The following is a 24,665-nucleotide window of genomic DNA, read 5'->3' on the forward strand; positions in this document are numbered from 1 at the left end:
GTGGCACCTTAGAGACTAACAAATTTATTTGAGCGTAAGCTTTTGTGGGCTGTCCTGGGCTACAGCCCACTTCTTCAGATGCAAGAAGTGGGCTGTAGCCCACAAAAGCTTATGCTCAAATAAATGTGTTAGTCTCTAAGGTGCCACAAGTGCTCCTGTTCTTTTTGTGTAAACAGACCATGTCTATGTGTCGATGAGCTACATCTTGTTCATCAATAAGCGGGGTATATGTTCTGATTTTCCACGATGGGAAAGGGAAGCAAAATGTTAGATTTCAGACTCATGAAGGGGCGGGGAACCTATTCTCGCACCAGGGCCCGGCTGTGCCCGGCTGGAGAGCATGTGAGCGGCCGAGCGCTGCTGCCGAGAGGGGTGAGGCGGTTGTGAGGAGCAGGGCAGAGCGGAGGGCAATGGAGAGTGTAGGGGCAGGGCCCCGGTGGCGGCGATGGGGAAGTGCATAGGGCGAGCGAGGGGTTGGGTTGTTTGTCATTGTGGCGCAGGCAGGGTGGATTGTGGCGCCAGGCGGGGCGCTGCGGCAGAAAGCGGCGCTTGCCGGCGGCGGAGGCTTGCGCCAGGTTGCGGGCTGTTGTTCCGGCCGGAGGCGGAGCCTGCAGGGGGATATATCCAGCGGGAGCAGCTCGGGGCGGCAGCACTCTGGGCTCCAGGTTTGCCCGGGCTGGCCCCCACCCCGCCGTCCGCACCGAGCCAATTTCCCGTCTCGGGGGCTGCCGCGTCCTCTCCATGGCCAAGGCCAGCCCGAGCCCCTCTGGGGAGCTGCGCGGCCCGCGGACCTGCGGCTGTGAGCTGGCCCTGCTGCCGCTGCGCCAGCTGCTGCTGCTACAGCCCGACTGCTTCCAGCTGCGCGGGGACCAGCTGGCCGTGCTCCGCCCGCCGCGCCACCGGCCCGCCGGCGGCTTCACCGTGCTCAGCGACGGCGCCCTGCACCGCGACGGGCAGCGCCACTGCCGCCTCACCGGCCACTTCCAGAGGTACCGAGCCCCGCCCGCGCCGGGAGCCTCCCTCTGCAGCGCCCCCACATCTCCCGTTGGGGGCCCCGCCAGCCTTCCCTCGCGGGGCCGGGGACCCTACCAGGGAGACTCCCTGCCCCAGACTTCACCTCCCTGGGGCCCTTCCCCTGCCCCGTGCAATGGGGGGACATTAGGGGACAGGTGTGGGGGCTGCCTGTACTGTAAGAACGGCCCTACCAGGGCAAACGAATGGTCCGTGTAGCCCAGTGTCCTGTCTTCCCGCAGCCGCCAGTGTCAGGTGCTTCAAAGGGAATGAACGGAGCAGGCGGACAGTGATCCCTCCCCTGGCTCTAGTCCCAGGTTCTGGCAGGCAGAGGCTCGGGCTATCCAGAGCAGGGGCTTGCATCCCTCACTAGCTTGGATATAGCCATGGATGGATCTACTTCCATGAATTTCTCTAATTCTTTTTTTAATCCAGTTATAATTTTGACCTTCACAAAATCCCCTGGCAACAAGTTCCACACATTGGCTGTGTGGTGTGAAGAAATACTTCCTTGTGTTTGTTTTTAAACCTGCTGCCTATTAATTTCATTGGGTGACCTAGTTCTTGTGTTATGTGAAGGAGTAAATAGCACTTCCTTATTCACTTTCTCCACACCAGTTAAGATTTTGTAGACCTCTATCATGTCTCTTTCCCAAGTTGAACAGTCCCAGCCTTTTTAATTTCTCTTCGTACCCTCTGGGCCTGTAGAGCACATCCAGCACCGCAGCTTCAGAGTGCAGGGAGGACAGGGGACAAAGGGCATAAGGCAACTGTAAATTCTACTCCTGTGGGAATTCTGCGCCATTGCATGCACGCAGAATTCATGTCCCCTGCAGAGAAATGGTGGGGAAACAAAGGGAAGCTGCAAGAGCAGTCATAACCTCTCCCCAGCAGCGCAGATGCATAGTTTCAGGGGCCTGGAGTAGCTGGCAGAGAGGTAAATGAGCATGGGGCTGGGAATGCCCCAACCAATAGCACCTACCCTGCACCGGGTTCAGCTGCTAGTCCTGGGGAAGTGGGGGAAGAATGGGACTTCCTCTTCTCCTGCAAGGAGCAGCTGGGTCAGACCCACCCTCCAGAAACCTCATCCAGCTGCAGGAAGCTCTGCATATTCCCCCTGCCCCCCGCTTCGTGCCCCCATCACTACTCAGCCATGCATGAAGGGGTCACCGTATGGGGAGTTGCTCACCCATCCGTCCAACCCCTGTGCATGCTAAACCCTCCTGCTGCACCCAAACCCCCACCCTGCAGAGCCCCAACCCCTGTATCCAGAGTCCCCAGCACCCGGAACATCCCCTGCTGAGCTGCCCCACACTCAAACCCCCACTTGGATGAAAGTGCTGGACCAGTTTGTATAGTGGGGGTGCTGAGAGCCATTGAACCAAACTGTAAACGCTGTATATAATGGAAACCTCTTCAAGCCAGGGGCTGCGACAGCACCCCTAGTTCCAGCATCTGTGCCCCAAGGAGCCCTACACCTGGAACACCCTGACCCCCCCACACTGAACCCCAACCAGCTGCACTCGAACCCACTAAGCCCCACTACTCCAGTGCTCAACCCCCCCCACAACCAAGCCTCATCCCCCACATCCAGACCCACCCCCCTGCTGAGCCCCAACCAAGATCACCTGGACCCCCCCTGCAAAGTCCCATTCCCCTGCACATTGAACCCTGCAATAGCCCCTGTGCATCCCGATTCCCCGTGCACCTGGGCCCCTCACTAAGCTGTCTGCATCCAGATCCTCCCACACCAGGATCCCACCATGCTAAGCCCCTCCACACTCAGATCCCACCAGGCTGAGCCTGCTTTGTTCCACACCTGGATCAGGGACCAGGGCTGGGCGTGCGAGACTCTGTCCTGCTCGCTTACTATTTTGGTGCACCTGGCATGGAGAGGCAGGGCCCCAGGGTGTTTCTGGGGCAGTCCAGACCCTTGCACTGTGTCAGGGTCTGGTGTAGCCTCATCACCGAGTGCGTGTCCCAGCGGTGCTGCAGGGTGATCTTCCACCTCTGTGCACCCAGTGGCTTGTGCTCCCTGCTGCCATGCTGGAGCCAGGGTCGGATTAAGGCATAACCTAAGTAAGTTACAGCTCAGGGCCTCACAATATGAGGGGCTTCTAAAAAAGAAAAAACTGACTGATAAATAAAGGAGATATGGGGAAAAGAAGATTCTCTTTAAATATAGACACTTCTGTTCAAATATGACAAAAATATACACATCTGGTTACACAAATACCCTTACCCTACCCTTACCTTTCACTAATTGTTCATTATTGATAGGGACAGGCCTGAAAACCCCACCAATAATTGCACTTGTAAAATTAGTATTTCTAGGAGTAAGTCTGCTATCAGTTTTCTAGGGTAGTGTTTTGTTGGCCAGATGCTGCTGGTAAAATTCCGACCATGCCTTCATAACTTATTTAAATAAATATCACTGCTGATGAAATTGGGAAAAATGTGAGGTCAGAGACGGCAGTGTCATGAAGCAAGCCTGCCAAGCTCATACTTGTATGGGACTTGGCCTAGGAGTGACATCCTGCTTAGCATCCCCCTTGTTTGGTAATAGCCGGAAGGCCACCATCTTTCGTTTACGGTCCAGCACGCTCAGTCATATATAGTGCCTTTGCTCCTGTTTTCCTTCATTTTCTTAAGTGTTAGTGTGTTTTCTTCTTTTGATCTGAACATATGTATAATTGTGTATTTTAGTGTGTATGCCGTTTTCTGCTTCATGAGCAATCTATGCATCACATGATTGAGTTTGCAGCTGATCATCTTATGGACTTGGGTCAAGTGGATCTTGAGGAGGATACATTTGTGTTAGCTTCCCTCCTGCAGTTTTGGGAACCTTCACAATAAATACCAGAGAGTGCTGACAAAAGGATAAATAGAGGGTTTTGAGAGAAGTGAAGCAAGATCTACATATAGATATCAAAATATTTTGAGTACTTGGTGAGCAAGTTATTTCAAACTATGTGCATATACAGTAGCTCCTCACTTAACATCCTAGTTATGTTCCTGAAAAATGCAACTTTAAGCAAAACAATGTGAAGCAAATTCAATATCCCCATAAGAATTATTGTAAGTGGGGGTGGGGGTTAGGTGCCAGGGGAAAATTTTTTGCCAGGCAAAAACCATTCTATACATATACAGCATAAGTTTTAAATAACTTTAAACAATTGAATACTGTACTCACCAATGATAATTGTGAAGCTTGGTTGAGACAGGTGTGCAACAGGGTCAGGGCATGGGTGCTTGCCCTGCTCCGCCTGCTGAGCATTCCAGCCGGGGAGCGGCGTCGGGGCCCGGGGGCTTGCCCCATTCCACCTGCCCAGGGCTGCTGCTGGGGATTGGGGTAGGGACATGGGGGTCTTGCCCCCGTGCCCCGACCCAGTCCCCGGCAGGAGCACTGGGTGGACGGAGTGGGGGGGAGCCAAATAATGTTCTACAGGAACATTGCAGAACTTTAAAGGAGAATGTTCTCTAATAGGTCTGCTACCTAATAGTGAAATAACATTAACCGGGAGGACGTTAAGTGCGGAGTTACTGTATGATTTATAGCGGTAGTTCTCAAACTTTTGTACAGGTGACCCCTTTCACATAGCAAGCCTCTGAGTGTGACACCCCTTCCCCCAGTAAACTAAAAACACGTTGTAAAATATCTTTAACACCATTATAAATGCTGGAGGCAAAGTGGGGTTTGAGGTGGAGGCTGACAACTCATGACTCCCCATGTAAGAACCCTGTGACACCCCCCCCCCCCGCCGAGAGGTCCTGACCCCCCAGTTTGAGAGCCCCTGATTTATAGGCTATTGAGGCCTATAATATTCATTATATTTGCTTAAATATAGGCTAGTTTTTCTCACATTTTCAATGCCTGTCTAGAGACTACCTGGTAAAAAAAAATTCTCTTTCACGCATATAGCTTGTTGTCACTCTGTGTGCCCAAGGTGTTTACTTGAGATTAATTAGTCCTCCTGAGAGAGACTGAGGATAAGAGAAACGAACACAAAGAGAGAGATCAGCTTTTCTTGCAGCATTTTCTAGGCAATCTGCCCTAAATATTCTGTGCATTGAAAGTGACAAACTCCGTAGCTTATCATGTGAGGACATCATCCATGATTTTGCTTTCCAAAAATCACAAAAGAAAATGTTTTAAATTTCAATGTTAAAATTAATGTGATGTGCAGACAGACATATTGCAGGTTGTACTGCTTCCATTAAATAAGCCAGTCTGTGTAACTTTAACTGCTTTTGTGTTGCTGTAGATATAAAGTTTTCATATCTACTAATTAAGAAATCAGATGAAAATGTTAATTTGAAACTATTTTATAACGCAAACAGGCATATTGCAAGACATTTTGTTTTAGTTAGATTATTCTATTTTTACAACTTTGCCTTTGTATATATGCAAATATAAAGCTTTCGTCTTTATATATTTAATGTCCTTTCTGTGGTGGTGGGTTTTTTATGGTATGGGGCCTCTTTACACTTGACATATCTTAGGGCCTCAGAATGTCATAATCCGGCCCTGGCCGGAGCCTTCACATTTATTTATTGACAAATAAAATATACAGAATTTTAAAATACTAGGCGCAGAATTTTTAGTCTTTTTGGCACAGAATTTTTAATATTTTGATGCAGAATTCCCTCGAGTAAAATTAAAAGAGCTGCAGCCCGGGAAGGAAAGGTGGCCTAAACCCTGGGATAAAGGGCACAGTGCAACCCAATGAGAGCACCATGATCTCTCCCAATGGGAGGAGTGGGGGAAGGTAGCCATGTAGTTTTATGGAAATCTCTGTAAAATAGTGATAGACAATCACTGGGATTTGAATGTACAAATAAGAGCAGTGGTTTTGGGTAGGGCCAGCAGATCTGTCAAATGGCCCATTGAAACAAAACAAACTTTTTTTTCACCAAAAGAAAATGATACTTAAACCAAAACTGCCTTTACAATTAGGCTGAAATGAGGGACCTCTAAATGAGCAGGACTTGGAAGGTTTGGAAACAGAAAAATTACAGTTAGGTGTGTCAAGTCCAAAGCAAACTCTTATCATAAAGATGAAGAAAAAAATAAAGTTCTACAAATGAGAGAGAAACCAAAACAAACAGAACCCCTGTTTTTTGAGTGTTCAAAGATACAGAAGGACAAGTTAGGGGAGCTAATATCTCTTATTGGACCAACTTCTGTTGGTTAGAGAGAGGCTTTTGAGCCACACAGAGCTCTTTGGGTCTGGGAAAGGTACTCTGAGGGTCACAGTTAAATACAAGGTGGAACAAATTGTTTAGCGTAGGTAGTTAGCACATATTCTAAAGGGGCCATTCAAGGTGGAGTGGTCCGTTAACACCTCTGCAGTCATAGGACAAAGAATAAGGTATTAGTGGGTTACAGATTGTTGTAATAAACAATACATCCAGTGTCTCTGTGCAGCCCATGAATGTTAATGTCTAACAACACTGCATACAAAGATAAGCAGGGCAGTTATGGATTTTAGTGGACTTTGAATGGTACTTTGAGTTCCTCATTCCTAGTGTCTAACGTTTCTCCCTCCCTTCCTATGTTCCAGTGGTCTCTCAGTTTGAATCTGCTCCCAAACTTTCTGCACCTTGCATGTAGGAATTTCGTTTCTGGGGAAGGAAACTAACCATGCAAAAATTACATGATTCTTTCAAGTACAGAGGGAGAAGCACCTACTCAGTGACTTGTTAAATTGGTTTGTCTCTTCTCAAAACTTAGGTTGCACTTGCCTTTGGAAATTAACTGAGGCCAAAATTGTGAAAGCCGAGTGCCTAAAGTTAGTCTCAAATCCACATTCAGGCACTTAAGTACTAGTGGTTTAATTTTCAAAGGCCTTGAGCACCTTGTATTCTAACTTCAGTGGGATTTTCAGTGCTCAGTACCCGTGAAAATCAGGCCACTGTGTAAACTTGGTCTTAGGATCCCGAACGTTGTCACCCAAATTTCTTGCCTTAATGTGTTATGAGTTACCTGAATTGTTTGTAGTTTTGATTTGGAGTTGATGCTTTTTCTGTACTCGCAATGGTATAAATGTCTAGTCATTCATTCATTCATCATTCATGCCCGTCACCCCAACCGGGGTATGGGCCGCCAACAACAGATCTCCATAGTCTTCTATCCTGGGCCATTCGCTCTAGCTGGTTCCAGGTATAGCCCATTTTTTTGCTATCAACCTGAAGGTCGCGTTGCCAGGTATTTCTTGTTGCTCCTCATCTCTGCTGCAACCTGCGCCGTCTTTCCTGACTCGTACATGGTCCTCACGTTCCATGTGCCGATGGTAATCTAGTAGAGGCTCTTTATTTGTGTCTTGTACGGTGCTGAGCACACTAGCACGTAACTGATAATAGATTACAAACTCGTAAGAGAAGAATAACTATCCCAACTCCACTGTAATACCCAACTCTCCACAAGAGGGATCTAAGCCAGAACTGTGACTCATGTCAGTGTCCAGCCTGTTCTGTTGCCTCCCAACCCAGCTTTCCTGTGTCTGACCCGCATCCTGCAATGTAACCCTGCATGTTCCAAAAAGTGACTTGTTTAATTCTGGTAGGAAAAAAGTTGAGGGGGGAGAGGAAAACTACCATCTCCTAAAACCAGTAAGACCAGGTCTACACTTCAGAGTTTTGCTGGCATAATTATTTTGGTTGGGAGGGGTAATTTTTTGGGCATGACATAGCTCTGCTGGCAAAAATCCTAGTGTAGATGCAGTTACACTGGTCAAAGAGTACTTTTGCTGGTACAGCTTTTTATTCACTGAACAGGAATAATCTTGTACCACCTATTTTTTTTTTTTAAAAAGTGCTTTTCCTGTACCAGTGTGGCTGTTAAGTGTAGATAAGACCCAGAGATGCTGGAACAGTTTGTATAGTGGGGTACCCATTGAACTAGACGGTGAACTCTGTATGTAATGGAAACCACTTCAAGCCAGGGGGTGCAGCAGCACCCTTAGTTCCAGCACCTTTGATAAGGCCCAACTTAAAATTATTTGAAAGTACCTCTGGTTCACATTGCTGTATTGCTGCAGGTCTGTTTAGTGTTTCCATTTAAGGCTTCTATTTTCTGAGATTTATAACTTGGTTGTAACAATTTTCTTTGAGTAAATTGTACAAAGTTTAATTTGAAACATTTCTTGTATATTTGATTATAACTCGTACGGCTTTAAATGATTGCCAAAGTAGTTTGTTTACAATATAGTCAAATTTCCATACTGAAAACGAGAGAGGTCTGAAAAGTTGTATAGTAGGTGTGGTATTTTATTTTCCTTCGGTTGTGTTTTTGTAGAATTGCTGTATCAAACGTGTAGTCAGGGTAGCCTGTATTTTCTTGACAAGGATTTTTCTTTTTTCATATAAACTGCACCATGAGTGTAAACATTGCTAATCAGATGTAAATCGCATGTTGAGGGCAGAAAAACTGGAGAAAAATAATACAGTACTTTAAATTACACATTGCCATATATTCCAAAAATCAGATGGCTAGAAAAGAGATTTTAAAATCACACTTGCCACAAAAGCCCAAATACATTCTACAAAACAGACACACCTTGTTCTCTAAGGCTATTTTTTTTACAACAGTCTGTAAAGACTGATAGTGAGAAATTATTATGAGCTGCTTTCAGAGTGGCTATGATCTGAGATTTAAATGCAACAGATCTGGATGTAATTATATTGTTTTAGTCCCCAAACATTTTCCTTTTCCTGTTATCTCATGTTGCAACAGCTGTATTTACCCATTTTCCAGTTTGTTTTGAGAGAGGAGGATGAAGGAAAGTGTTCCCATGCTTTTTATATTTTTAACTGTTTGTTTCATTTTGTAGTTTTATTACAAAGAGAGGTGGAATTACATAAAAGCAATCCAATATTGTCAGTCCTAAGTGTTCAAAAAAACAACAATCCATGAGTCAGTCTCTCCAAAAGCGTGAGATTGGCTTCAAAATCATGTGATTAGATGATGATTTGAAAAAAACAAAAAACCTGAGAGGTTTTTATTATTTACTTTCTGGTTTTTGAGTCTTTGGGATTGTTTTCCAATCTTTCTCCAACTATGAAGGCTAGAAACGTACTTATTTTAATGAAAGTTGATAATCATTTATAATCTCATAATTCCAGAAACAGAGACATTAAAAAACTCATGGCATTAGGTGTTTTCCTTACAGTAAATCTACAGTATTGGCAACATTTTCAAATGGTGGTGCCTATAGGTGTGCATCTAAATTAAAATAGCCTGGTTTTTCAGCAGTTCTCAGCAGATGTGTTTTACTTGTCTTAGATACCTTGCCTGCCCCTGCTCTAGTGGCTAAAGCTAACTTTTTGGCCTGAGGGCCACATCAGGTTTCCAAAATTGTATGGAGGGCTGGTTAGGGGAGGCTGTCCCTCCCCAAACAACCAGGCGTGGCCTGGCTCCTGCCCCCTATCCACTCCCCTCCTGCTTCTCGACACCTGACAGCCCCCCCAGGACTCCTGCCCCATCCAACCCTCCTAGTCCCCTGACGGCCCCCTTGGGACTCCTGCCCCATCCACACACACACCCCTGCTCCCTGTCCTCAGACCGCCTCTGGACCTCCCGCCCCTGACTGCCTCCTGCCACCCTATCCAACTTCTCCTCTCGTTCCTGACTGCCCCCCGAGACCTCTGCCCCATCTAACCACCCCTTCTCCCTGACTGCCCCCTGCCACCCTATTCAACCCCCAGGAGTTCACAACCCTGCCACCCAGAGCATTGTGTCGGCTGCACAGCGAGCTGAGGCTGCAGGGGAGGGCAAACAGTGGGGGAGGGGCCAGGGGTAGCCTCCCGGGCCAGGAGCTCAGGGGCCAGGCAGGCCTTAGTTTGCCCACCTCTGCACTACGGTTTGAAAATGCTGGTCTGCATCCTTAATGAAGTAACTGAATCATGTTCAAGCCCCTGCATTTCTCCATGGTTTTATGTGAAAGGAAACTTGAATAGTAGAAATCAAATTAGATTTTTTTAAATAAAATTATACTTAAGAATGTACTCTACAAAGAGAGTAGCTAATAATGTTGTAATTGATTTTTTTAACAGGGATGTAGAACTCACCAGCCATCGTGATTATAAAGACTACAGAGAAACTATACTAAGCAGACCACTAGTATTCTTCACAAATGTCAGAACAAATTGTTCCTCAAAAGGTATGTATGTTATACAGTTCCTTTTCATTATTTGTGTTTAGACTCACTTGATTGAAAATAAAGGGTGAGACAGATCTTCCAGCTGGTGTAGATTGGCATAGGATCTGGCCCATTGTGTGTATCTTTGGGATACAATGACAGCTTCCATTCTAATACCGTTTTCAATTGCTTATAATTTTCAGTTGGCGTAAAATGTTTTACACCCTTCTTACAAGGTGTTGTTCCCCAGAAAATCCACAAAATATCCAGCAGTATTTAATGCTGACAGTTTGAGTTTTAATACTTTTACCCCTTATGGTAGTGGATTATTTACTTCTGGGAGAATTTTGCAACACTGTGCGTGCACAAAATTCATGTCCTCACAGATTTCTTTGCTTCCCCGCACAAAAATTACTCTCTGACAGGGAAGTAAAGGGAATCTGCAAGAGTGGTCACGCACCCCTCCCCAGCAGCATGGGCACATTGTTTCAGGCACCCACAGTAGCCAGCGGAGAGGTAAATGAACGGGGTAAGGGGGTGTTTGGGGACATCTATGGGTGTAGTTTGGAAGGCAGAGGGAGTGTTGCCCCCACAAACAGAGGCAGGACATCGGGGGAGGGGCACTCTGGCTCACTGATTGCAGTTGGACGCAACCCCCTGGGTCCTAGTACCAGTTACCTTCCCCTTCTATGTGTGCTGGGCACGCCCTGCGTAGCCATTGTCCTGTTTTATGTACAAGGATGAGCAGGAGTGGCAGGTTTGTAGAAATTTTGGTGGTGCCCAAACTCTGCCCCCCACCTGCCTAAGGCTCTGGAAGGGAGTTTGGGTGGGGGGAAGAGGTCTGGGGTGCAGGCTCTGGGCTGGGGCAGGGGATTGGGGTGCAGGATGGGTGAGAGGTTTGGGTGGGGAGGGGCCTGGGGTGCAGGCTCTGGGATGGAGTTTGGGTGTGGGCTTGGGCAAGGGGTGGGGGTGCAGGGGGGGTTCAGGGTCTGGGACAGAGTTTGGGTGCTGGCTCTGGGGTGGGGATGCAGGCTCTGGGAAGGAGCTTGGGGATGGGAGGGGGGCTGAAGGGAGGGTGCAGCGCTTACTTGGGGCTCCTGGGCAGGCCGGGAGTCTCCATGTGCTGCTACCCCCAGGCACTGCCCCCCCACCCCCCAGCTTCCCATTGGCTGCAGGAGCACTTGGAGTGGGACACAGACCCACCCCGCCCAGGGGCTGCAGGGAGGGGCCGGCAGCCACGTGGAGCGAGCAGGGAGGGAGCTGCTTAGCTCCGCTGTGCTGCAAGTGGTGAGTGGGGGCCCCGGGCTGTTTTAAATGGCCCGGGGGATGTGTGGGGGTGGAAGGCGGGGCTGAGGGAGAGACTCAGCCCCAAACATTTCTGGAGCCGGGCCCCGGGCCAAGAATATTCCTGGTGCCCAGGCACCACAGGCCAATAGGACTTGCTGCCAATGAGGGTGAGTGCCTGTGGTGGGACGGGGCAGGGGAAATGAGGCAAGAGGGTGGGGTGGGGGAAAGAGAAGGGATAGGGGAATGGGGGATGTGGGGGAGGAGGGATGGGGCAGAGGACAATGGGGAGAGGAAGGGGGAGGGGATGAGGCAGGGGGCTACTACTGTACCTCTTGTGAGTGTCAGATCAACAGCCTTCCTCAAGGCTCAATTCTGTCACCGATACTGTTCAATGTGTACATCAGCGACCTGCCAGCTACACTCTCGTGCAAGTTTATCTCTGCCAACGACGTCTGCTGCAGCTACGAAGCTCAGACATTGACAAGGCTTTGAATGATGATATGAAGCTCATGGCATACTATTGTAGTCAATGGCGCCTGCATCTGAGCTTTCCCAAGACCGTTTGTAGTGTATTTCATCTGCACAATGCGAGCACAAGCCACGAGTTAAATGTTTTCCTCAATGGCCAACACCTGCAGCATGATCCAAGCCCGGTTTACCTCTGTGTGACATTGGATAGGTCATTAACATACCGCAACCATTTGACGAAGATGGTAGCCGAAGTCAGCACTCTGAGCAGGTTGTTCTGAAAATTGGCCAGCCTAATCTGGGGTGTGAGTGCCTGGATGCTTAAAACATCAATCCTTGCCCTCTGCTATTCAAGAGACGAGTACTGTGCTGTCTGGTGTCGCTCGTCTCACATGAGGCTGATCAAGCTAGAGCTTAACAAAGCTGTGTACTGTTACTGGGACTTTATGGGCAAATGCATTGCCATGGCTACTGTGACCGGTTGGATCACAGAAACCCCCTTGGGAACTGCCAAAACTGATATGCCAAGACTCCTACTCCTGCTTTCCCTGCCAGCTCGGGACCCCAGCACCCTGTCTTGCTGAGTCAGATACACCTGTCTGCTCCAGTAAAGACCCAGGATCTGAATTACTTGCCCCAAAGCTACAGACTAAACTGAAAGCAGCTTACAGAAGTGTTCTTGTCTTTAACACTCAGATGCCCAACTCCCAGTGGGGTCTAAACCCAAATAAATCCGTTTGACCCTGTTAAAGCTTATACAGGGTAAACTCATGACTTGTTTGTCCTCTGTAACACTGATAGCTTGTGCCACCTCCACCCCACCAAAATAGCTATCAAACTAGGCCTATGGGGATGCCCCAGCTGGTGGCTGCGCTGGGCTCAGCTGCTAGTCCCAGCTGGATTGGAGGCGGGCAAAAGAGGGACTTCCTTTTCCTCTGCAAAGAGCAGTTGGGGCTGGGTCAGACCCAGTCCCAGAAATTCCCCCTCCTCCCCGCAGGAAGCTCCACATCCCTCTCTCCCCCACCCCCTGCTTCCTGCCCCCTTCACTCTTCAGACATAGGGGGAAGGGTCACTGTATGGGGAGCTGCTCCCCCATACATCCAGACACCCTCCCCGTCCCCCCACCCAAAAGCCTCACCTCCTGCACCCAGAAGTCCCCAATGAGCCCCTGTGCATTCAGATCTGCCCCCATACCCCTGCAGTTGGGCCCCCGCTGAGCTGCCCACACCCAGATTGCCCCTCACAGAACCCTCTCATCCCACACCTGGATCCCCAGCACACTTGGATCCTGCTGGGCTGACTCTGCCTGCCCACACCTGGTGCACCTGGCATGGAGAGGCAGGGCTCTGGAGTGTTTCTGGGGCAGGCCCGGTCCTTGCGCTGGGTCAGGGTGTGGGGGTGGGTGGAGAGAAGCAGGCTGCAGGGTGATTTCCCACCTCTGTGCAGCCAGTGACCTGTGCTCCTCACTGCCATGTTGGAGTCTTAACTTTTATTTATTGATAAATAACATTTGCAGAATTTTTAATTTTTTGGCACAGAATTCCCTCAGGAGTAGTTATTATATAGGTGTGGATCCAGTGGCAGTATGATTCCCTAAAGAGCAGCTGCAGATATACATATATTGGTCATTGGAGAGGATCAAATCTGGTACCTTTGACACCAAAACCACAGGCTTCTAACATGAAGCTACAGGAGTTCTCCAGTATCTGCTCCAAATAGCTGTTCAAGCTTTACCAGTTGCTGGGGCTTGCTACTACAGGGAGATGTGATCACACCATTTATCCAGTTGTTTGACATGCATTAACAGATCTATTTGGGGATTCTTGCACGAGGCCTGCCTGACCTTTTTTTATTAGATGAAAATTCAGCCAATAATATTTGGGATATGGGTATAGTCTAAAGCAGTGGTTCTCAACCTGGGGATATACATACTCCTGGGGGCATGTAGAGGTCTTCCAGGGGGTATATAAACCCATTTAAACATTTGCCTAGTTTTACAACAGGCTACATAAAAAGTACTAGTGAAGTCAGTACAAACTAAAATTTCATACAATGACTTGTTTGTACTGCTCTATATACTATACATTGAAATGTAAATACAATATTTATATTCTAATAGATTTATTTTATAATTATATGGTAAAGATTAGAAAGTAACTAATTTTTCAGTAATAGTGTGGCTGTGACACTTTATCAGAGGGGTAGCCGTGTTAGTCTGGATCTGTAAAAGCAGCAAAGAATCCTGTGGCACCTTATAGACTAACAGTCGTCTGTTAGTCTATAAGGTGACACAGGATTCTTTGGTGCTGTGACACTTTTTAGTATTTTGTCTGATTTTGTAAGCAAGTAGCTTTTAAGTGAGGTGAAACTTGGGGATGCAGACAAATCAGACTCTTGAAAGGGATACAATAGGCTGGAAAGGTTGAGAGCCACTGATCTAAAGACTATAATGCATGTGAATGAATATTGCTGATGTCAGATGTAGGAATTAGTAACATTTTAACTGTATCAGTTTCAGAAAAAACATACGCACTTATTGTGAACACACGACATCCTAAGATAAGAAGACAGATAGAGCATGGTATGAACACAGTAATATCCTCAGTGTTCGGAGAAAGTTACAAACTGCGGGTGAGTCCTGGATATGTGCTGTTAATAAGATACTCAAGGCAGTTTGTGCTGAACATTAACTTTCCTTTTGGCTTGTGTGAGGCACAAAGAGAAGTAGTTTCTGGAGGAAACTTGCAAATAAACAGATTTATAATGCATGTTTTGGTATAGCCTATTCTCTTTAAATATAAACTATGCAACATATATTAATAATAATAATTAATAATTAAAAAAAACAACAATATGGGTTCAAAGTTTAGGCACCTGCTTTGTCCTTAGTAGTGAATGGAGATGTTCTTTAGTTGCCAAGCTCAAAGTTCTGTGTTTAGGTTTTTGTTTTTTTTACATTGCTAGCAAGTAAGGGTCAACTTTTGCCCTCATTTGTTTTTAATCTGATGAAGCTTAAAGCATTCAATGCATCCTGTTGAGCAGAGGACATAAAATATTGTTGCTCTTGTGAGAGTACCCAAAAGAGTAACAGAATTAATTCCTGCAAATGAAGCTAACGTATAAAATACTGTGAACTATAACATTATACCAATCTACTTTAGTGCAGTACATAACGTGCATTGTAAGAGACCATTCAAGATGAAATAGCCAGTTATCACCTCTGCAGTCATAGGACAGGAAAGGCGTGGTTAGTGGGCTACAGGTTGTTGTGATAAACCATAAATCCAGTATCTGATTACCACTGATTGTGACAGTCTGTAACCCACTAACCTCCCCTTTCTTGTGCTATGACTGCAGAGATCCTAACTAGTCATTTTACCTTGAATGGGTTCTTACATCTTGTGTTAACAACTTATGCTAAACCATCTGTTCCACCTTGTATTTAGTTGTGACTTTCTTGAGTACCTTTCCCAAACACAGAGGAACAGCGTTGTGTAGCTCAGAGCTTGTCTTTCATCAACAGAAGTTAGTCCAATAAAAGATATTACCTCACCCATCTTGTCTCTCTAATATCCTGGGACCAACACAGGTACAACAACACTGCAAACAATATGTGAGCGTTTAGATAGCCTACACAGTTTAGTACTGAATTTCAGCTACATGATGTTCTCCTGCAAAGCGTGGATTACCTGATCTTCAGATGAAGCTGGTTGTATTGGACATTTCCATCCCCACCAGGCCCTCTCCATCCCAAAAAGGAATACGGTCTGACTAAAAGTGGGTGGAAGCATAAAGTAGCACTAGGCCATTACGGTGTAACGGAAAAAGCTGACTCAAAGGGATACACTTTGTGTAAATTACATGTCAACTTTAGTTGGAATCATTTATGCCCTTCACCTCCAGATGTGTAGTCACTAAAGCCCAGATCCTAGGGTATGTAAGTGCCTAATGTCCGTTTATTTAAATGTACTTCACTTTGCAGATGGCCATGGGAGAGAGTTTCAGATCTGCACTTCAGAAACACATGATCAATTAGCTAATTGCTAATACAGGGAGTTAAGTGCCTGAATTCTTTTGAGGATCTGGGCCTAGCTAACTATATTTCAGGTTACATGTTTCTTCATATCTGCAAGATAAATCACAGATACAGAATTATTATAGGTGTTATGTGGATTGCAGCATTCTCCAGAGGACTTAGAGGTCATAAAGCAATAAATGAATTGCATTGAAACCTGATTGTAGCATTTTCATCTGTGACTTGTTGAGTGTTACTCTATAATTGCTTAACATTTTGTAATGGAAATCAATACTCATTTTGTTCAGACAAACATTCTGAAATTTCAAACGGGGGGGGGAAAGCATATCTAATGATGAATGAACTGAAAAGTATATATCTTTTAAAAATTTCCTCTGGGATGAAAACATTGGCATAGTGTTCTACTAAGTGTTTTATACCATCATGTGTGAGCAGCACTTCACAAAGCAAAATGTGTGATGCTAGGTCATGCATATCAGATACTTAGGCCAGGTTTACATTTAAAAAAAAGATTTGTTGCTGTAGTTATACTGGCAAAAAAATGCTTTTGCCAGTGCAGCTTAGATTGATTTGGCACACTAAATAACCTATACTGGCAGAACACTTTTTTGTTGATATAATGGTATCTACACTAGGGATTTTGCCAGTATAGAAATGTCACAGAAAAATCCCATACCCAACCAACATTGCTATACTGGTAAAAGTTTCTAATGTAGGCCTGGTCTTAGACATTATTCCTAGAATTTCAGAAATATGTGCTCTGCGTGCATGAATAAATTATGTGTACACGTAACTATTTAGACGTCTAACAGCCATTTGTGCATGTCATTTTTGCAGTTGCATGTACAATCACTGTAATTGCACGTGCAAGTTTTTCATGTACACTTCTGTATATGCAATTGAGAAAATGTAGGCACCGATAATTAGGTTCATACTCAAATATACTTTTGATAATACTGTCCCTTAGTAGGAAGACAATTAATATCCTTTCAGGTAAGAGAATTTCTAAGAAGTACCTGGTATATTTTGTGCTGTAAAGCCAGAATGAGGCACTAGGAAATAATCTATCCCTCAAAATAGGATTAGCTATTTTATTAGCAATTAGCTAATTAATCATGTGTTTCTGAAGTACAGATCTGAAAATCTCTCCCATGGCCATCTGCAATATGAAGTACATATTTATGAAAGGGTAAAATCTGGTTGGTAATAGGCAATCTTCATGTTATATAGAAGTCTGCTGAAATGTGTAGTTTCAGCACATTTTTTACTGAGAAGACCATGATATAGCCGTGAGCATGGAATTTGAGCTTTAACTTGAATTTTTTTTGCTTCTGTAAGATTAGACCCTTGTCAGGCTAATGTAGTTTTCACCCTTCAGTCTTGTCTTCATGGCCCAAAAAATCTAGGACAATTGTAGTTTGTCAGGTTAATGTTTTATGGATGAGGAAATTATGACAATACAGATATAGGCCATCTCGGGGGGGGGGGGGCAAAGAGGAACTATAATCATGAGATGTTTGAATACTAAACTCCTTTCATTTAAGTCCCTTGCCCATTATATTAAGTTTGTTTGAAAGCATCACTGCACCTACTAGTATCACTCGGTTCACTGCTTTGACACTTCTCCCTCCCCTCCCCCCATCACAAGGAAAGGAGTGGGAAAGTGAGCCAAATGACAAAGCAGTGACGCTGGTGATAGACAGCTGTGTGGTATAGGGGATTAGAATGCTGCAGGTCTCCATGTCTGCAACTGCAGATTCAAATTCTATGGGTAAGTTTTGGGGTTTTTTTTAAATAGGGTGTCACATCTAAAGTATAAGTTGTAAGCTTTTTGATGCAGAGATCATGCCTTATATGGTTTAAACATTTAACTATATATATATTTTTTTTCCCTCCAGTTTGATTTCCAAGAAGTTGTCAAGAATTTTTTCCCTCCAGGAAGCCATTTAGTTACCGGAGAAGACTTGAGCTTTTCCTATGAGTTCAAATCTGATGCCCTGTTTGATTTCTTCTATTGGTTTGGGATCAGCAAAAACACAGTTGCAGTGACTGGGAAAGTTTTGAATTTTTCCAATACCACTCCAGAAAAGAAGGAAATAATCACAATGTTTCTAGAAAAAATGAGTGAACCGTATGTCCGTTTGAACAGTTTTTCAGACAGAAAATTCAGTGTTACTTCAAGAGGTAGGTTGATATCATACAAGAGAAAATCCTACTGTTACTGCTTTTTAATATACTATAACTCAACCCCAATTATTTGAACTCTGATTATCTAAAATCAGGATTATACAAAATTCAGAAATGTCCCCTGAAACAAATTCTGGGTTTCTGAAATTCCATTTTTTTTAAACCAGCAATTTCAAATGTTTCCTACATCATTTCAATAATTAGTGTATACCTTCAGTTAAAGGTGAAGTTGTGCAAATGCCCCATAACCAATTGTCAACTAGTTTGTAAAAAAAATTTCATTGCTATTAGGCTAAACTTGTAAAAATGTTCACCCAAGTTGAGTGCTTATAGTAGTTAATTATCCATGCTATTGGTAGGTTCTTTGTCTCCTCTGCAATTTTTTTCAAAATGTCCTGCTTTTTTACATGATGGCATGACTTGTGCACACACACATGCAACCCACAATGTCTGCTGTAGACAGTTGAAATAACTTTTTTTTGTTAATTACAGCAACTGGAGCGGTCCATGAGCTTTGATTGTGGTTTGTTTTTTTTCCTAGGTTATTATGATTAAGACTTTTAAAACATGATACTTAAGAATACGCGGTGGTTTTTAAAAGAAAAATAGAAATGGATGAGAGCTTCTGCCCTAGGTTATTTTGAGGGACTGGCTGTCCCTATCTCCTCTCCGCTTGCTTCCTTTGCCTCCTCTCCACTTTTTTTTTTTTTTTTGTCTTGTACCTTCTTTTCCTCTCATCTGTTCTTTACTACTTTCCCCAATTTCATCTTTCCCTCCTGTTCTCTCCCCCTTCTTTGTACTCTTCTCAGCCTCCCCCACTTTTCTTTAAAAATAAGCTCTTTAACTCTTGACATATAACCACTGTATCAAAAACCAACAGGAGGATAAGGAAGAGGAGATGGGAGAGAAGCAGCTCCACTTTTTTGCCACTTTGTAACTAACACTGACAAACTAATGCTCCTGCTCATAATGCACAAATAAAACTAAGCCCCCATCTTCCTGGATTGTCCGGTGCTCTAGCCTTGGTTACATCCGAACTATGCTAAGCTTTTTAACCTTGTTGTAAATGTGTCCCGAGCTTGGTTACAACTGAAAAGTGAAGAGGGCGTAAAGTCTCCTCTGTATTATCCCCACAGCACAGTTAAAACATATTTCATTTTGTGGCATACATGGGAACTTAACCATACCCCTAAACTGTGCTAAAGTCAAAGGCCCCATCTATGACAGAGAAACAGTTTTAACAGTTGTAATTAAATTCATTAGCATATTGACTTGTCTTTTCTAACACATTTTGGAGCTTGGCCTGTGAACATTGTGCTGAACCATGTTCTAATCAGGCTAAAATTATTCTATCTAGAGAATTTTGCCTAATTCCCTCGAACAGTTTTAGAATCTGGCTAGAACATGGCCCAGATATAGCTACACAGTTCAGGCTGGTCTATTAGAATGTGGGCTGAGATGCAACAGAGCTTAATAACCATTGTCAAACTTGTGTGTTTTCTTTGAGGACCTCTGGATATTCCCACTTGTGGGATCTGGCACTGAACTACCTTGAAAAGCTGTACACTCTTGTATGTAGAGTCGGGTGATGGCATCACCATCTCACAGGAACACTCATGGAATCCCCAACAGATGTGGTTTTTCAAGGCAGTTGTGCAGCTCAGCAATTCAGTGGTGCCACATCCTACAATTTGTGAATACACAGAGGCAACTCTTGAAGAAAAATTACTGGTAAGCAACTTTTCTTTACAGAGGAGATGAGCCTTTAAATACGTGAAATACTGCTAATTGTCCAGCAAAGGCTCTTTATCCCAAGAAAGGAAAATTTTTCCCTTCCTCTTAACTTTCAGTGGGAGTTGGGTGTCTAGCTGCCCTGTGTGCCTCTGAAAATCTCCCTTAATCTCCTTTTTGGTACTCTAGAGCACTCCGCTTCTTTACTCTTCAAACTTGTAACTAAACCACGTCTTGCTCGTGCTTTGGTGGTGGGCATTGCTATTTTGTTTATTTCCTAGTAGGCCTGTTGTAAACCATGCTGCTCTTACTATTTTTCAGATTCGATAGATGTTTTTAACTGCAGTCAGACACCACAACCATCTTTAACAAATCCTCTTGTGAGAGTATGTTGAACCCCAGGAGTTCAAGAATCAGAAGACCGACCAAAAAAATTCATGAAATTAGTATAAAAATCATAAGACTTTCAACTGAGAATGCAAGTGCACATCAATGCATTGCAGAAGCGAGAAGTTTGAGAAGGGAGGAGTGAGGCAGCTCTTCCTTGTTTGTGTCTTCTAGGATACCAGGAAGGGATTCTGCTCTATTCTTTACTCTTCCATCCCCCAAAACATCATCCTGTTTCTTTTGAAATAGGCATCTCCCTGGGAAGCAGAGTAGTCAGTGGATATTGTGTAGCTCCTCTTTCCATAACACCAAGTCTGTTTGCTTACCACTGCAACACACACTGAGTACAGAACTCTTCTGTGATTGCTATTTCATTTGCCTTGCCTAATCCTGGATGGTGAGGTGATTAGCATGGTTCTCCTGAAGGCTTGGCAATGTGAGAATAGGTCTCAAATCATTGGTTAGGAAACTGTTAGTGTTCCAATAAAGATCCAAGTTAGGCCCTGTTATCACTGGCCGTGGAATCATGTTTAAACACCTTTTTGCTGCAACTTCTTCTGAACTTTCTTACAACACTGGCCAAACTATGTTAAGTCAAACAATCTTCATTAAAAATGTTTAAAACTATTCTTTGATCCCTGTCCACACAAGTAAGCCTAGCAGAGTTATAAACTAGTTTTGCTGCAATCTGTTTTGATCTATGTATTTTTAAACATGTTTCTGAGGCCAGTGAAGACTTGAGGACTGACAAGGCTGTTGTGAATCTAGAAGCTGGGTATAGTATCCAAGATTGTTTTCTTACTCCTGGGAACTTGAGGTCCAACTGTTGATCTAGAAATTTTTTTTTGGGGGGGGGGGGAAATAGAATCTTGTGATTAAGGCAGAGGACAGGGAATCAGAAAATCTAAATTCTGTTCTCACCTCAGTCACATGCTGTTTAACCTCTCTGTACATCTATTTCCAAAAATATGTAAAATGGGAATAACATTAATCTATCTCTCAGGAGTGTTGAGGCTTCATTGATCTTTTCCAGAGCTTCCTTGAGGAGGTGCTAAATGAGTCCAATGTTGCTATACTTGTACTTTTTTAAAGTAGTCTGGGTATGCTGCTCTCTCACTTGGAAATGGCTGAAATCTGAGACAAGTTATGCCTTGAAGCAAGTACACTATCATCTTCTGGCACAGTAAACCAGTTAGTAAAAATCCTAAACTTCAGTACTGTTACTTAAATCAGTGTGTTGTTACTTAAAATGTTTTCCACTTACTGCCATTCTTTTAGAGGTAAAAAAAATTTCAGTATAAAACCCATCAGTAGTAATGAACCTCTTTCCAAAGGAGTCTAACACAAAACAGGGCTGTACATTAACTTTTTCATAGTTTAAGATTTTTAGCTGTAATTTGTTTGTCTTCATTTATCATGTGCATTTTACTGGTATTATTTAGCATGCAAGATGGGTCATGACTTTCAAAACTTTTAAAAATCAGCCACTGTTAACAATGGTTGAGCCATACATCATCTCCCCCATTGGATAATTGATCATGGAAGAACTTCTTGAGAAACAGATGCATACAGTACACAGGGCTCCTGAGGTTAAAATGACTGACATTGTTGATAACTTGGTGGAAGACTAAATTTCACAGTATTTTGTACACACTTCCAGATATTAGTGAGAATCCACGTTGTCATGGACACTGGGAGCACCCTGGTAATTACTTTGATTCATAAAGACAGACTTTTGGTAGCTGAGGACTTGTCTCTCTGCCACAATTTTCTTTCCAGAATACCTGTAACACAGGCCTTGGAGAGTATATTAATAGCAGTCTTACATCTTGCAAAGTTTAGACTGAATAACTTATGAAAAATGGGATTTTGAAGATGCATAATTGAAACCCTATTAAAAGTAATTTGACATAGTGACAGCTGGCCCTGGTGACTAATTTTTTTTCCTATATGTATGGTGTCTGAGTAAAACTGACTTCAGTAATAAACCTAATATACCATATCCTTTATAATCAACATTGTAATGAAGTTCTTCTGTATTTTACTGCAGACCTTTGTAATTTTATTAAGCTCATGTATACTGTAGTCTTTTACTGTTTGAAGCTGTCTAGTACTGTATATACTTACTGAAATACCTTAATTTTGCTTGTTCAGAAAAAATCCTATGAAGAGTGGAATAATCATCATTGTTAGAACACAGCATTAAATTTTGCTGGAATCCACCTATAAAGGGACTAGTCAAACTTTAAATATCTTTTAAACTTATTTTAGACATTTTTTAATATTGCATTGTATAGGACCACAACTATTTTGTACTTTTTTTGTACTTCTGTTTAAAACAGGTTATTTCCAGTTCTAAAGATTTGTTTTTAATGTATGAGTCTACCTGTGTAGGCATGTGCCAAAACTGGGGCTGTTAAACAATTAAAAAATTAATCAAACTTTAAATAAATAGTATTGTTTATTTTGATGTTTTCTACATTCAGATATTGATTTGAATTACAACACAAGTGTACAGTACTCACTATTACAATTTGCACTGAAAAAAAACAAAACATTTTTCAATTCACCCAGTACAAGCACTGTAGTGCAATCTCTCTATCATGAAAGCCAAACTTACAAATGTAGAATTATGTACAAATAAAACTAAAGTTTTAGAGCCCACAAGTCCACTCAGTTCTACTTGCTCAGCCAATCGCTAAAACAAAGAAGTTTGTTTACATTTACAGGAAATAATGCTCCTGGCTTCTAGTTAATGTCACCTGAAAGCTACAACAGGCGTTCTCATGGTACTGTTGTAGCCAACATTGCAAGGTATTTACGTGTCAGATGTGCTAAAGATTCATATCTCCCTTCATGCTTCAACCACCATTCCAGGGAACATGTGTCCATGCTGATAAGTTCTGCTCGATAACAATCCAAAGCAATGTGGACCAATGCATGTTAATTTTCATTATCTGAGTCAGATGCCACCAGCAGAAGGTTGGTTTTCTTTTTTGGTGGTTCAGGTTCTGTAGTTTCCACATCAGAGTGTTGCTCTTTTAAGACTTGTGAAGGAATTCTTCACACCTCATCCCTCTCAGATTTCAGAAGGCACTTCAGATTCTTAAACCTTGGGTCAAGTGCTGTAGAAATCTTACATTGGTACCTTCTTTGCATTTTGTCAAATCTGCAGTGAAAGTTTTTAAAATGAACATGTGGTGGGTCATCATCCGAGACTGCTATAACATGAAATATATGGCAGAATGTGGATAAAATAGGGGGGGGGGCATACAAATCTCCCCCAAGAAATTCAGTCACAACTTAAAAAATAATGCATTAAACAAGTGGCATCAGCATGAAAGAATGTCCTCTGGAGTGGTGACTGAAGCATGAAGGGGCATACACTAAGCATTTGTATGTGGCACATAAATACCTTGCAATGCCAACTACAGAAGTGCCATGCAAATGCCTGTTCTCACTTTTCTGGTGATATTGTAAATAAGAGGGCAGCATTTTTAAATTGGTGTTTGCAACCTTATTTTCTGTACTTGATAGCTAATGAATGGCAAGTGGTTAATTTGTTATATTGGTTCCACTATATTACAGACACAAGGCAGGTAAGGTAATTTTTTTTTTAATTGGACCAACTGTTGTCAGTGAAAGAGAGAAGCTTTCGAGCTACACCTAGCTCTTCAGGCATTTGTCAAGGGTGAGGAACAATAGGGTTGAGTCATAGAATCATAGAATATCAGGGTTGGAAGGGACCTCAGGAGGTCATCTAGTCCAACCCCCTGCTCAGAGCAGGACCAATTCCCAACTAAATCATCCCAGCCAGGGCTTTGTCAAGCCTGACCTTAAAAACCTCTAAGGATGGAGATTCCACCACCTCCCTAGGTAACCCATTCCAGTGCTTCACCACTCTCCTAGTGAAAAAGCTTTTCCTAATATCCAACCTAAACCTCCCCCACTGCAACTTGAGACCATTGCTCCTTGTTCTGTCATCAGGTACCACTGAGAACAGTCTAGATCCATCCTCTTTGGAACCCCCTTTCAGGTAGTTGAAATCAGCTATCAAATCCCTGCTCATTCTTCTCTTCTGCAGACTAAACAATCCCAGTTCCCTCAGCCTCTCCTCATAAGTCATGTGCTCCAGCCCCCTAATCATTTTTGTTGCCCTCCGCTGGACTCTTTCCAATTTTTCCACATCCTTCTAGCATTAGAGGGCAGCAGCCATTCTAATCCTTGTCTATGCTAGACAAATTCCCCATTCTAAGAACTGATTTAGTTCCCTACATCAAAGTATTCACATCCACTCACAAAGAGGGCTTTAGCTGTTTACAAGTTCTCAAATCATTTGAGTAGACTTGGCTTTCAGCAAATTTAAGAAGTGGTTCAGTTTAAACTGTTTTAATATAGAATAATTTAGTGCCGCTGTA

The 24,665-nt window shown here is 43.7% G+C and overlaps 1 protein-coding gene across 1 annotated transcript; it reads left to right on the forward strand.

Annotated features, from left to right (window-relative positions):
- The first annotated feature begins 549 nt into the window (after positions 1–549).
- On the forward strand, positions 550–22,663 carry MEDAG (mesenteric estrogen dependent adipogenesis). The gene is made up of 5 exons (XM_039520172.1): positions 550–989; positions 10,066–10,172; positions 14,419–14,537; positions 17,841–18,126; positions 20,182–22,663. Exons 1-5 carry the CDS (start codon positions 742–744, stop codon positions 20,253–20,255), a joined length of 834 nt encoding a protein of 277 aa, XP_039376106.1. The 5' UTR covers positions 550–741; the 3' UTR covers positions 20,256–22,663.
- The last annotated feature ends 2,002 nt before the right edge of the window (positions 22,664–24,665 follow it).

The sequence above is a fragment of the Mauremys reevesii genome, linkage group 1 (assembly GCF_016161935.1).
Source record: "Mauremys reevesii isolate NIE-2019 linkage group 1, ASM1616193v1, whole genome shotgun sequence".
NCBI classification, from domain to species: domain Eukaryota; kingdom Metazoa; phylum Chordata; order Testudines; family Geoemydidae; genus Mauremys; species Mauremys reevesii.